Here is a 15,172-nt window from a genome sequence, read left to right as displayed (position 1 = left end):
TGTCCCACAGACGCAGACTGACTCCGGAGCTGAGGTAAGTGAGGGTGAGCCGGGAAAAGCGGAGAACAAACAGGACGCACCGGAAATCGGTACTCCTTCATGAGACTTTGAGCAGTTGGTGAGTGACATTCTTGGAGATACCGACTACCTGCGATGGATAAGCTGAGGAATCTAAGGGAAGCGCTTAAGGAAAATGCAGATTCTGGCCATCAGAGTTTCGACTGATTGGATAGTGCTTTGGGGGAATGGGGGGCTTGGTTCGCCAAGATTGGGATTGGTGCGGGCATTGTGCTGCTTATTGTTGCATTTTTATTCTGTTGTGTTTTACCACTTATTAAGTCTTTTTTAGTGCGTCTCACTGCACAACAGCTCCCTGCCGTTCCGGCGAACTCCGGAAAATCCCCCTCTTCTTGAGGTGCAGAGGGCTTTTCCGGATGAAGGCGCCTGAACTATTTTATGCCGCGCGTGACCTTAGATTGTAAGAGCGCTTGGGTCTGTTTTCCTGTTCCAACTATCTGAGGGAAGGATTTTGGCCCAGTGACTCCAGGGACGGAGACAGAAGCCTTTAAAACCTAGGCCCCAAAATAATTTCAGCCCACGTTTGGGCCTGCGGCTTCCTAATTGGCCATTGTGGGTTCAGCATTGTTGTCTTCTTTCTCTGAGTGAGACCAGTCGGTCTGAAAGTGGGGAAATATATGTAAATTGATATTACAGTGTGCAATTAACGGAGCAAAACATAGAATCATGTTACAGATGTGTACAGCTGAACATAATGGTAGGATAATATGATAGTTTAGTCAAATCACGTGACACATGAGTATTATGTTAAAGACAATGAAGGCATGATGTGATAGGTTAAGTGTAGAGGAGAAAACCCTTATGGCAGAAGATAATTAGTTTAGAAAGACAAAGCAAGCTAATGTGATTGATTATGCTAATTATATCAGATAAGCGCGGCAACGACAAAAGTTGAAAAGTAACGAGCCCCAGAGAGTCAGGGGCAATTGGGAAACCATTTTTCTGATTGTCGCAACTTTTGTTTGCAAATAAAAGTTTAACTCCTTGAGGAACGCTCTATGTCTCCTGGTGTTTTGAAAGGAGAATTAGGATGCACCTCTCCACCACAAAAGAAGCAGCCCCGCTTGATACAGTCAGTGCTGCTGATAGCGGGCGGGCCACACGGCAGCCTCCAGGCCGGCTCCGGGTCACGCACAGCAGAGGCCAGGAGGGGCAGAGCGGCCCACAGGCCCAGCCAACGCAATAACCAATATCCCATCGCGCTCCCTGAACCTGTGCAGGGCCCTGAGCACCAGCCCGCTTTATAGCCAGCAGTTAGCTCCCGGCCCACGGCTTTCTCGTGTTTAAGAAGCTTTAGCTGTCACTGATCCTAATTAAGGATTAGTGCGAGATTCCTGCTTCAGTTACATCTTGACAAGGGACCCTGGGTTCCAGTAAGAGCAAGATTGTAGTTTGTTCCAGAATCGGTTCTGCTTGGATATGGAAGTAGGAAAAAGAATCGGAGAATTATGCCGGTGCAGAGGAGGCCATTCGGCCCATCAGTGGTTCTGTTCCCTGTGCTGCCTTTTCCAACTCTCCCCACACAGTATTATCCAAATAACCTCCCACAGTGTCCCTCCTGAATGTCTCAGTTGAACCTGTCTCCACCACATTTCCAGGCAGTGCATTCCCTACCCTGACTACCCGCAGTGTGTAAAAACCTTTTCTCACTTGACCCCTTCCACATCATTTTAAATCAATGCACTCTTGTTCTTCCTGTTACCGGTGGGAACATCTGTGGAGAGAGGCACAGTTTGGAATCTGCCCTGATTTCTGCAGAACTGACAGGTATTGGAAAATTGTTTTTGTATTTTCTTTATTCGTTAATGGGACGAGGGCATCACTGACTGGTCAGCGTTTATTGTCCATCCCTAATTACCCTGAAGACAGCTCAGAGTCATCACATTGCTGTAGTTCTGGAGTCACATGTAGGCCAGACCAGGGAAGGGTGGCAGTTTCCCTCCCTAAAGTGCATTAGTGAACCAGATGGGTTTTCTGACAATCAGAAATGGACTCATGATCATCGCTGGATCCTTAATTCCTGATATTTTTTATTGAATTCAAATTCCACCATCTGCCATGGCAGAATTCAAACCCAGATCTCCACAATGTTTTCTGGGTCTCTGGATTAACACTCTCGCAATAATGCCACTTGGCCATCACCTCCCAAAGATACAGAGAAAATGGGTCTCTTTTAAAAACAAAGTAAACACGATACAGCCGTGTGGGGAGAGAGGAGGTTGGTGATAACACAACAAAAATGGAGGACAGGTGTCTAATATTGTGGAATTCAGTGTGGAGTTGCAGAAGCTGTAAAGTATCAAAGTGGAAAATGCGGTGTTGTTCCTTACATGTTGAGCATTACAATATTGTAGCAGGCCGAGGACAAAGGCGTTAGTATGAGAGCAAGGTGTTTCTTTAAAATTCATTCAGTCTGAGGCCATCACTGTCAAGGCCAGTATTTATCACCCATCCCTAATGCCCAGAGAAGAGTGAAACACATTGCTGCGGGTTTGGAGTCACATGTAGGCCAGACCGGGTAAGGGTGGCATTCCCTGCCACCCCCCCCCGGCCACAAGGACGTTTGTGAACCAGATGGGGATTTCTGACAATTAAAAATGGATTTGAGGTTATTAATAGATTCTTAATTCCAGATTGTTATTGAATTCAAATTCCACCATCTGCCACGATGGGATTTGGATCCAGGTCTCCAGAACATTACCTGGGATTCTGGTTACAACAGCCCAGCCTCTCCCCACTATTGATTGGTGAGCAATATGGCACCAACTCTCCCATTGCTTGCCATGATCCTGCCACTGGTTTTGATGAGTAGGGGATCGATCGCAGTTGGCCTTAAACTGGTCTCTGAGATCTGTAGCTGCAGGACTGTACAACCTCATAATCTGTAACCTGGTGGCCCTCACTCCCTGCTCACCAACAACCCAGAGTATTAACCCTGCTACAATGTAAGTGCAGATGGGTGGCCATTAGAAGTACATTGTGGGATCATATGGATCTCTAGGGTCACCAGCTGTGATCAGATGGATTCCTTGAGGTTTCACAACATGACTTGCCCCCACTCTTCAGCCATTTGTTGGCTGGAAGATCCATCCTTGTGACTGGCAGTTTTGATCCACCAATTGGAAAACATAATCAATCATTTTGTAAATGACAGTCAGCCAATCAGCCTTTATTCCCATTCACCATATTTTTATGTCTAATCAACAGATACTTTGAAGAAATATGGCATAAAGCAAAAACACCATTGTTTTGACTGTCGCTGTCATATTTTGCCAGAGTCACGCACCGCAGCGATCAAGATATTTACTCTCAATTCCTGGAGAATACAGTTAAAACCTGGAGTATTAGCATCCCCTTTATTTCCCCCAATTTAGTGAGGCTATTGGGCACAGTTCTGATCATCAAAAGCAGCGAGGTGTTCAGCAGAACAAAGACCTTTCATATAGTGTCAGTAATGGTGGTGGATAGGCAAACAGAGGGGCTGTCTGCCACAACATTGCCATCTTTTGGTACAAGGGCCCAGCACAGGAACAGAAATTCCCACAGTCACCGTACACGGAGAGGTTTGGAGGACGGTGGGAGAATGTTGGAATGTGTGAACTGGTTCACTTTGGCAGGAACGATAACAAAACAGGGTATTGTTTAAATGGAAAGCAATTGCAGAACTGAGGTTCACAGGGAGCTGGGGGTCCTGATACATTCATCACAAGGTGTTAGTCTGCAGGTAAATGTGGGAAGTGTGAGGCAATGGATTTAGGGAGGTCAAACACTAAAGGGGAATATCCAATAAACAGAAACATACTGAGCAGGGTGGATGAAGGGACAGATCTTGATGTGCAAGTGCACAGGTCCCGAAAGGTAGCAGTACGGTTATGTAAGGTTGTAAAGAAGGCGTATGGAATGCTCTCCTTTATTAGCAGAGGTAAAGAATACAAAAGGAGGGATACAATGCTGAAATTTGTAAGTCACTGGTGAGAAAAAACATTTTTACACAGAGCCTGGTGGGTTAATGGAATTCACTGCCAGATATGATGGTGGAAGCACAGACCCTCAACTCTTTTGAGAAGAAACTGGATCTGCACCTTAAATGCTGTAGGCTGTAAGATTATGGGAGTCTGCAAGAGAATGGGAGTAGAAAGTACATCTGGATATCTTTGGGTCAGGATGGACAGAATGTGCCCCGCCTTCTGCGCTGTTTTGTTTCTATGGTTCTGGGCACAGTAACTATGTTGGAAGGCAAATGGAACGGTCTTGTTCATTGGAAGGGGAATGCAATTTGAAAAAATGGTTGTCCAGGACATTGGAGAGACTGCAGTCAGATGTCTGAATACAGTTTTAATCAACTTGTACAATGCAGCACAGGAACAGGCCCTTTGACCCACCGAGCCTGTGCCAATTCCTAGTCCGTATTTAGACTCACTACCTATTACCTATGCATGGTTTCTATCCCTTTGTTCAGCCCCCCATTCACATGTCTACCACAAACTGCCTTCCCCTGTTGGTAATGTGCCCACTTCCACCACCTCCACTAGCAGTGCATTCCAGGTATCCACCACCTTGTGTGGAAACTTTTCCCCATTCCTCCCCTAGACCCTGGTTTAATAAATGATACAAGTGTAGTTCAGTGAATGTTCACTCCAAGGATTCTTGGACCGAGGAGCTTATTTGATGCATGACGGTTGGACAGGCTAAACATGTCTTCATTGGAGTTTAGAAAAATGAGAGGTGATCGTATTGAGGCATTCAGAGGCTGAGGGGACTAGACAGGACAGACACCGAAAGCATGTTTCACCTCATAGGATAGACTAGGAAAAGAGACAAAATTAAAATAAGGGGCTGTGGAATTAGGATAGAGGGGAGGAAAATTATTTTTTCTCTTGGAGGGTTGACAGTCTGTGGAACTCCCTTCAGGGAAAGGCGGAGGTGAGGAAGTGGAGTCTTCAAGTAGTTTCAAAATGGAGGGAGAGTGTGATTCTGGAATAACAAGGGAGAGACAACATCAGGACTGAGCAGGAACCAAGTCGAAACGACAAGCAGATCTGCAATTATCTGATGGTGTACCTGACTTACTCCTGCGCCTAATGAACATGTTCATGGGTTTGTCTGTATCTGAGGTGGAAAATCCAAGGCATAAGCACTCAGTCAAGGGGAGAATGCGGAGCGATGCAGAGGAAAAGAGCAGGTTTGACATATAGATTGCGCTCGTCCTGGAGCGTGGTGGAAAAATATTGTATAGGGCTCAGCACGTGTAGTTTGTTCTTGGCCGTTCAATATCTAGTACATCTCCTCCTTGGAACCACACAGCAAATTGATTTTTTTGGGAGCAGAGGCTTGCTCTGTGCATCCTATGCAGCAACCTGACATTGCAGTATCTCTGGGCACTTCCTCAATCTGGGAATCAGGGCAGATGGTCCCGCTGCCCTGCCCCTAGGAGCAGGGTCAGGCCCTTCAGACCTGAGCCTCCTTTGCAGCTCAGTATAATCATGGCTGATCCTCGATTAACATCAAACCCATGTTCCTGCCCAATTCACATAAACACTCCAACCAAGGAGTAATTAATTCACCATGCACTGCAATCTGGGTGGCAAGAGATTCATAGTTGTCAAAACTAGGGATTTATTTTGCTGTCTTCAGAAATGGGGTAGCATGTTTTAGTATAAAACTCATCCTAGATTATTTCACCAGAGATTGTAAGAACCGATGGCAGAGATAGATATGCGTGGAGCTGGATAGCTTATGCTTCAAGATGACCGGTCTTCTGAAATAAATGGAGAGGAAGGTTGACTGGGGAAGTTAAGTGGCCCAGAAGGGACATGTCATCGTGGAGTGGAGGGCCTTTCCCTTGAAGGATTTGTGTTGTCAGACCTCCATCTTACACAGTATTGCTTAGCAAGAGACCCAACCTTAATAAGCCAGCAGACAGTGTTTAAACTATTTGTTCTATGAACAGTTAATATTGTCCAACCTTCCAAAAAGAAGCCCATAACTATCTATTCAGGAAGTTGTATGGAGAATAGCCAAGACAGTGCAGTTCCTAGCACATGTGCCATGACTAGACCCAGAAAGTGCATTGCATTGTCAGCTATTGTTATTTAATAATAGGGTGCCATGTATTGCAGACAAAGTCTGCCCCATGACTAAAATTAAAGTGAACCACTACAGAAAGGGCTGAAGTAAGGCATTAAACAGGAATCATGAGCACTGGACAACAGCCAAGCCACACAAAACAAAAAGACGGGGGGGAGGGGGGAAGAGGAGAGATCAGGATGTTCAGGTTTCTCCTTCAAGTGAGAACCAGGAGGCTTCCACAAGCCCATTAGCAAAATGAATCCTTTGCCAGAAGTTACTGCTGCATGGAGCAAGTATAGCCACTGCACTACATTGCAGAGAAAGACAGACCAGGCATTAGCCTGAGAAACAATAAAAACAGTGGGCCATTCAGCATTGGATGGCAGAGCAGGCTCAGTGATCGTGGCTGGTCATTCAGCTGCGTCCAGCTCCCACTTTCTTCCTCTGCCCCTTAGGCTATGTCAAACAGTTGGTCTCACTTGCTGTTATGCAGGCTCACCACACTGGCAGGCACTGTCTCCCCTCATCCCACCCAATCTTGGCCCTAAGTGAGGAATCCCATGTGTGGCTTGGTTTGGGGGGGGGGGGCGCGCAACCATTGCTTTTAGATCACCAGAAATAAGATGACTAAAAGATGGGGAAAACAGTGAGTAAAAAGTTTGAAAATCCTATGTATAAACCAATGGGCAAATTCAGATCATTTTGTTGCATTGGCTTAATGCTGTGAGCAACAAATTGAAACTGTAGCCTCATTACCACTACAGCTGGTGTTCAGGTGTGTGGGTATGACATGGAAAGTGTGTCAGTTGGTGTTGAGCATTCAGCTTGTGTATATCAGCATCATGGAAATTTCAGAAAGGAGGCAAGATGTTCTCATCTAAGACTTCAAAGAGGCAGCCATGCAAGACCTGGCATTGGGGTGGTAGGTGATGTGGCATGGCCATATGATATGATTAGTTATCAGAAAGAATATTGGGCAGAGACCACAAGCTCTGGCAGTGGTCTACAAACTGTAGATGGGTGAGACAAGGGTCCAGAGGGGAAGGTAGTCAAAAGTCCAGGTTGGACAACAGCTGAGAACAGACTAAGAAAGGAACAGAATTTGCTGAGTGGGTAATAGCCTGGAAGTTATACAGCCTTCATATTCTGGCAGTTTTAGGAAAAACTAACCAAGAGGCAAGGATGTCACCATTCACTAGCACCAAGCACAGAACATGTTGCTACAAGATCAGGTCAAGGCTGGGGAATTCTGCAGCTGAGTAACTCACCATTTGTTCTTACAACTAATTACTGTCCCTTGTGTCCATGATGCAGAATTCAAACTCCCTCCTGCAGAGACTGGGTTGTTTAGTTACAGACACACCAGAAGCAGGTTTCTGTCTGGTTTATTGATATTCAAGGGCTACAGTTCAATCTTGTGACATTGGGCACAGACAGGACTGGGTTCTTCATTCTGTACACTGCAGCCATCACCACCAAAAGCAACACCAGGAACCCAATGGCTACTCCAACCACAACAGGAGATCCAGCAGCACCTGTTGGGAGATGGAAGGTGTTGAGACATTGGAAAGGTGCTCAATGAACTACAGATGAAACATCACTTACCGTTCTCATTCAGCAACTGCTTAGACTGGCTGTTCTCCTGCAACAGGAATACAACAGGACCAGGAGAACTTACCAAGGTCCCCGCATGGAGGGGAGCACTCCTGCGTGATCCTATTTGGGGGAAGAAGGACATGACAGATTGTTAGAATCCATGTTGAGACTACAATCAGGATGCTGTATCCTTGCTAACTGGATGTAGGGGACATTGAAGATCAGGGACAGAGGGGGTGGATCTCAGCTCAACAGAAAGCATCAAGGAACTCACTTGGACCACATCTGGTTGTACAGTCATCCTGAGCAGAGGGAGAGCAAACCTCAGCACTGCAGTGCAGGTAAACCTAGGAAGGAATTTATACTCGAGTGAGCATTTTGTAGCTGGTACCCAGGGTGTAGTACAGAGTCAGCAAGAGGATTTCATGAGGTTGGTCTCACTTCCATCAGTTTGGTTACCTGTCCAGAGAGGGGCTGCTCAGACACTCCATCCAAGAAAACAAAGGTCTTCACTTCAAACCGCTTGTGATGGGCTGGGAACTGCAGGCCAGAAGAGGCATCTACTGGGCGTAGGACAGTCAGGTAGTCATCACCCTCATAGGGGCACCTGTTCAAAACAGCTCAGTAGAGTGTAGAACATGCAACGGCAGGTCAGTTTTTTTTTTGGGGGGGGGCGGGGGAGTACAAGAGAGGGAATTACACTTGCCAAGAAAAAAAGCCAAGAAGCTGACAGCCCCTGGAAGTAAACACAGACTTGGTCTTTGTTTGGCTTAGATCTTTCAAAAACAGCACACTAAGCAAGAGTACGTGGCACATCTAACTGATTGCAGAGGGGAAGAGGTCAGCAGGCCAGACTGACCAGAAAGTACTGAAAGATTAGGGTCAAGTCCTTTTTGTACTCAGACAGGGCAAACACTGGACTGGGAGGAAACATTAAACAGTACTAGCCTGAACTCAATCCCTGGGGAGTTTACAGAAATCCCGACATACAGGGTGACAAGGTCTCACATTTGAAGAGGTGGCAGTGACACCAGGCAGCTGCTGGTGTAGGGGGCAATATTAGCCCAGACCAGTGTTTGGTCAGCTGACCATCAGGCCTATGTGGCTAAAGTGAGGCCTTCAGTCAATGCAGCCAGGATTGATTTAATCTTCACAATGAGGGGAATTTCAGAGTGAACACAGGAAATGCTGCCCAAGTGTCTGAAAATGCAGAGTGTGACAAGGGGGTGTATATTTAACCTGGACAGCAAGTTCAGGCATCAATCTAAATCCTTTTCCAGAAACAGTAAAGGCCTTGACAATGTTACAGCAGATTCCTAACTATGGGCAGGTGAAACAGCACAAAGGCAGATAGAAGTCACACTTTAGCCATGATTGAACAAAATGGCACACCAGGCTGAGGTCCAATACTTGCTCACTGACAGTTGAGTCAGAGTTTAACTCAAATCCACACAGTTCCATTCAGAGTCCTTACCCATCCACCAGGAGACTCCACTGCACCTCATGGTCAGGGGCTGGCACAGGGGTTGCCCAGCAGTCATGCAATCTCAGGACAATCATTGGGTCAGTGCGATCCTTCACACGAACCTCAACAAACACCGACTCCCGAAGGATCCTCTCAATGGGGTAGTCACTGTCCTTGTACCACAGCCTGTAGTCGCCATCTAACAGAAACAAGGAGAACAAACCAGTCACTCTCTGAAGGAATACATTCCTAGTGGTCTATTACTAGGGCAGCACTACCTTTTGCTATTTGCAGTTCCAGCCTCAGGATCCCATCTTCAGAAGCAGCTGGTGGTGGAGGGAGCGTGTGAACTGAGACATTGATTTGTAAGCCAGCCTCATGCTCCCCCTTGTACTTGCACTGGACATGCAGGCTGTCAAGACAAAGAGGTGGTGGCATTTCAGTCAGTAACTCTTCCCTGTACACACCAAAGCAGCCCACTGCACTCTCACCTGAAGGTGCTGTCCCTTGTTATTGAGCCCTGTGGCCCCATCTGAATGATCCTCTTCCCCAAGATGTCTGTTTCATACACAAAGCTTCCAGTCTCCTCCTGCAATGGAGGGCACTTAAGAGTGAGCTGGCCCATTCAAAGGGGCAGAATGCCAGACCCCCCCCCAATACTCACCCGCTGGGTCGAGCCACAAGAGGTAATTGGGAAGCGGAAGGCTGCAAGTTCCTCTGATGAGCTTAGGCCTGCACTCAGCTTCTTGCCCATCTTTCACGTACAGAGATGACAGGTTGAGGGCAGGACGGGTCAGGTTCCTGGTGATCGCCACAACGAACTGGCCATCTGCTGTACACACTGCAAAGAAATACAACGCAAGGGTTCAATAATTAATAAGTTTGATTTTACATTAGAAACTGACTCAACTGTTGGCAGTCAGTGTCCAGAGGCTTCCACAATGTAGAGTGTAGTGTGAAACCAGGATTGATGGGAAATAGATTGAACAGCATTGACAGGGTGGCAAGGTCAGACTTGACCTGCTACTTCTCCTCCTGCCTTCAGTGCCTGTTCCACCACATTGTTATTTGAGGATATGAATACAGGAGATATTGTTACCAAGTGTGCAGATGGGACATTAAAAAAGGTGTACCGGACAGTAAAAAGTATCCAGTACAACAGGATTTCAGAAGGGGCAACAGGCTAAGGAGTGAAATGAAACTCCAGCTGCCAATCAGTGCAAGGTGCTGCATTTTGGCAAGGCATGACTCCTACACTTCATGGCAGTGCCCTCAAGTGTTGCCAGACAAATCTAAGGGGTGCAGGTGCATAGTTCCTTGAAAAGTAGAATCACATTTAGACAGGGCAAAGGCAGTGCTGGGCATTCTTGCCTTCAGAGCAAGGATTACAGCGATTGGAGGTCATGTCACATCTGTACAAGACATTGTTGCAGCCACTGTCAGAATACTACATACAATTCTGGTCACCCTTCTGCTGGAAAGGAGTTGTTAAAATTGAAGGTGCAGAAAGGATTCACAAGGATGTTACTAGGCCTGGAGAAATTGAGCTGGAATAGCTTAGGCTGTTCCCTCAATTGATCTGGGATCAAGTATTATGCCTCTAAGTGAGGCAGTTTTGTTTTACTCACTTGTGCAGTGGGTCTGTAACAAATCTTAAACTGCTTCATCAGAGGGGAAACAAACTGGTCAAAGTTGCCTTTAGAATTAGCAGTATTGTGGCATTTAATCAGACTGTTCTTATAGTCAGGAGAAGGGCCACAAAAACAAAGTTCCAAGTTTGTGTACCACCTGACCACAATCAAAACAAAGTATATAGTTGCTTACATGTTATCCAACCAAACCTTGCCTTACAAATATCAGAACAAGGGAATAAATGCAGAACGGCCAGCTACAGAAAGGTCAACTTTGAAAAGGTCCTTTCCTAAAGGAGTCTTAAATATACTTTGACCCTTGCCCAGACTCTCCAGGAATACGTGGTGGGGGTGCAGCAGGACACAGGGGAAGTTAGTTAGTAACTACAAACCCAAACACTAGAAGTTTGGCATTAAAAACACACCCAGGCCAGAGAGTGTGAACATCAAACCAGCCCACCTTTCTCTCTCTCTCTCTCACACACCCCCACCCCCTTCCTGCAGGACCCGGGAGGTGGGTGCTGCTTACCCGGGCTCTCTCTCAGGTTGTACAAACACGGCTGCCCACTGAGGCTCGGTGACTCAAAGAAGCAGCCCCGCTTGATACAGTCAGTGCTGCTGATAGCGGGCGGGCCACACGGCAGCCTCCAGGCCGGCTCCGGGTCACGCACAGCAGAGGCCAGGAGGGGCAGAGCGGCCCACAGGCCCAGCCAACACAACACCCAATATCCCATCGCGCTCCCTGAAGCTGTGCAGGGCCCTGAGCACCAGCCCGCTTTATAGCCAGCAATTGGTGAGGAGCCAATCGCAGTTTAGCCGCTTCCTGCCCCACGGGGTTTTCCTGCAGTTCCCAGGAAATCGATTCTTTCTGTCGAGTTGATTGCAATCTCTAAACAGCCTCTGAACACGCGGCTTATTGAACAATTAATTCCTTCCGTTTCATTCATTCGGGCAAACCCTAACCGCTCTTTCAACTTTACATTTCAGATCATGGGAAATTTCATTCAGGTTTGTGACACCAGGTCTATCGGTTCAGACTTTACCTGTGGGCAGCTAAAGGGAAATAAATGTGAGGGAACAAAGTACAGTTGGAGGATCCCTCTTCAGAATGTGTCCTTTAGTCCGGAGCTAACGTTCCCCATGCGGCACTGCCAGCAGGCCTCAGCTACTGAATTCCAGAGGTGAGAGTGACAGTGAAAACATAGCACATTACGGGACAGTACTGGCCCTTTGGCCCACGATGTTGTGCCGATCTAATATTCTGCGTCGATCAAACTACTACATACTCTACATTTTACTGTCATCCATGTGCCTAGCCAAGAGTAGCTTAAAAGTCTCTAAAGTATGTGACTCCACTACCACCCGCCAGCAATGCATTCCACGTGCCCAACGCTCTGTGTGAAGAACCTACCTCTGATATCTCCCCATACCTTCCTCCAGTCACCTTAAAATTATGCCCCCTCGTAATCGTCATTTCCGCCCTGGGGATAAAAGTCTCTTGCTATCCATTCTATCAACGCCACTCATCATCTTGTACAACTCTATCAAGTCACTCCTCAACCTTCTTTGCGCCAATGAAAAAAGTCCTTGCCCCCTCATCCTTTCCTCACAAGACCTGCCCTCCAGTCCAGGCAGCATCCTGGTAAATCTCCTCTGCACCCTCTCTAAGTCTTCCAATCTTTCCTTTAATGAGGCGACCAGAACTGAGGGTTTTATAGAGCTGCATCATAACCTCACGGCTCTTAAACTCAATTCCCCTGCCAATGAAAGCCAACACACCATGCGCCTTCTTTACAACCCATTCAACTTGGGTAGCAACTTTCAGGGACCTATGGATGTGGACCCCAATATCCCTATGTTCCTCCACACTGCCAAGAGTCCTGCAATTAAACCTGTATTTTGCATTCACATTCGAACTTTCAAACTGAATCACTTCACACATTTCTGGGTTGAATTCCATCTGCCACTTCTTTGCCCAGCTCTGCATCCTGTCAATGTCCTGTTGCAACCTACAATAGCCCTCCACGTTGTCCACAACTCCACCAACATTTGTGTCATCGGCAAACTTACTAACCCACATTTCCACTTCCTCATCCAAGCCATTTATAAAGATCACAAAGAGCAGCAGTCCCAGAACAGGTCCCTGTGGAACACCACTCGTCACTGAGGTCCAGGCTGAACACTTTCCATCAATTACCACCTATTGGACGGCCAATTCTGTATCCGGACAGCCAAATTTCCTTGAATCCCATGTCTCCTTACTTTCTGAATGAGCCTACCATGGGGAACCTTATCAATTGCCTTGTTAAAATCCATGTACACCACATCCACTGCTCTGCCTTCTTCAACATGTTTTGTCACATCCCCAAAGAGTTCAATAAGGCTTGTGAGGCATGACCTGCCCCTCACAAAGCCATGCTGACTATTTCTAATCAAACTGTGCTTTTCCAAATAATCATAAATACACTGTCTCAGAATCCTCTCCAGTAATTTGCCCACCACAGAAGTAAGACTGTAATTTCCAGGATTATCCCTATTCCCTTTCTTGAACAAGGGAATGACATTTATGACCCTCCAATCATCTGGTGCTTTTCTGTCTGCATGTTTTTCAAAATTTCTAACATGTCCTCCTTCCTAACATCAACCAGTTCGAGCATATCTGCCCGTTTCATGCTGTCCTCACAGATGTCAAGGTCCCTCTCACTGGTGAATACTGAAGCAAAGTATTCATTAAAGACGTCCCCTACTTCCTCTGACTCTGCACCGAAGTTCCCTCCACTCTCCCTGATTGGCCCTACCCTCACTCTGGCCATCCTCTTGTTCTTCACATAAGCATAGAAGGCCTTGGGGTTTTCCTTGATTCAACACACCCAGGCTTTTTCTTGGCCCCTTCTCGCTCCCCAAGTCCATTTTTCAGTTCCTTCCTGGCTACCTTGTAGACCTTAAGCCCTGTCTGATCCTTGCTTCCTCAACCTTAATTAAGGTTCCTTTTTCCTCTTGACTAGATGTTCCACATGTTCTGTCATCCAAGGTTCCTTCACCTTACCATCCTTTTCCTTGCCTCAGTGGGACCAGCATTCGTAGCAATTGCTTCGTAAACAACCTCCACATTTCTGTTGTGCATTTCCCCGAGAATATCTGTTCCCAATTTATGCTCCGCAGTTCTTGCCTAATAACATTGTAATTCCCCCCTCCCCCAATTAAATATGTTTCCATACTGTCTGCTCCTATCTCTCCCCATGACTATAGCAAAGATCAGGGAGTGCGGTCACTATTACCAAAATGCTGTCCCACAGAGAGATCTGACATCTGGCTTAATTCGTTGCCAAACACCAAATCCAATATGGCTTCCCCTCTAGTTGCTTTATCTACAGATTGAGTCAGAAATCCTTCCTGGACAGAGCTGACAAAATCTGCTCCACCCAAACTATTTGCACTTAGGTAGTTCCAGTCTATCTTAGGGAAGTAATTGACATCAAGGCTGCATTTGATTGAGTGAGGCATCAGGGAGTCTGAGCATGGACAGACACACACTCAAGCTCCGGGAAGGACAAACTGATGCTCTGGTCCTGGATAAGGGTTACAGGGAGAAAGCAGGAGAATAGGGTTGGGAAATATAACAGCTGCGATCAAACGGTGGAGCAGATCTGATGGGCCAAATGGTCTGATTCTGCTCGTATACATTATGGTCTTACAAATTGATCGATCTTTTTAGAGAGGGACACATCAGCAAGTTATTACCTGGACAGTTCAAATTCCGTAATATCATTGTTTCCACAGCTCATTTCATCCTCCGGAATGAGTATAGTTCATACTGGAATCATGATTATTATTCTAATCAGAACTCTGCTTTTCAGGATGATATTTCGCCTTTTGAATTTTCATCTGGGAGTTTATCCCTGATTTTTCTCTGTGTATTGCAGTGTTACTGTTGAGTCTGTAACACCAATCCACAGACAGATCCATTTTCCTCTAAGATTTTGTCTCTAAAACATGAAGACCACGAGATCTCATGATGTAAATAGGCTGTACAGTCCATCGAATGGTGGAACAGAGATTATGGCTAATCGGAGCTCACAACTCCACTTTCCTGCCTGTCCGCATCATTTACAGATTAAAAATTCTGTCTCCCTCTATTTAATAACCTAACCTAACCTCAACAGCTTTCTAATGGTCATTCTCAACAGTTCTTCCTAGATGCATACATCACTTCAGATCTCACCAGTAAAGGTGAATGTAGGTGGGGAGGTAGGAAGGGGATAGGTCAGTGCGGGGAGTACGGTTAAGGGGGCGGGATGAGGTTAGTAGGTAGGAAATGGAGGTGCAGCTTGAG

General features: G+C 46.4%; 1 protein-coding gene across 1 annotated transcript; it reads right to left on the bottom strand.

The window, feature by feature from the left end:
- Positions 1-7,542: 7,542 nt before the first annotated feature.
- On the bottom strand, positions 7,543-9,962 carry LOC125466079 (zona pellucida sperm-binding protein 4-like). Its single transcript, XM_059638537.1, has 5 exons — positions 9,873-9,962; positions 9,218-9,441; positions 8,203-8,350; positions 7,753-7,789; positions 7,543-7,682 (listed from the first exon to the last, which is right to left on the bottom strand). The coding sequence occupies exons 1-5, from the start codon at positions 9,960-9,962 to the stop codon at positions 7,543-7,545; spliced, it is 639 nt and encodes a 212-aa protein (XP_059494520.1).
- Positions 9,963-15,172: the final 5,210 nt, after the last annotated feature.

The sequence above is a fragment of the Stegostoma tigrinum genome, chromosome 30, assembly GCF_030684315.1.
Source record: "Stegostoma tigrinum isolate sSteTig4 chromosome 30, sSteTig4.hap1, whole genome shotgun sequence".
NCBI classification, from domain to species: Eukaryota; Metazoa; Chordata; class Chondrichthyes; order Orectolobiformes; family Stegostomatidae; genus Stegostoma; species Stegostoma tigrinum.
The sequence above is the reverse complement of the archived record's forward strand: the minus strand, read 5'-3'. Positions and strand labels throughout refer to the sequence as shown.

Excerpts from the sequence above, each read along its gene's own strand:
- LOC125466079 (XM_059638537.1), bottom strand. The coding sequence starts at position 9,962 with ATGGGCAAGAAGCTGAGTGCAGGCCTAAGCTCATCAGAGGAACTTGCA. Across the intron at positions 9,442-9,872 it reads CTTGTGGCTCGACCCAGCGG|AGAGTGACTGGTTTGTTCTC; the intron begins GTGAGTATTGGG and ends GTATTCCTTCAG. Across the intron at positions 8,351-9,217 it reads TGGAGTCTCCTGGTGGATGG|GTGCCCCTATGAGGGTGATG; the intron begins GTAAGGACTCTG and ends TGTTTTGAACAG.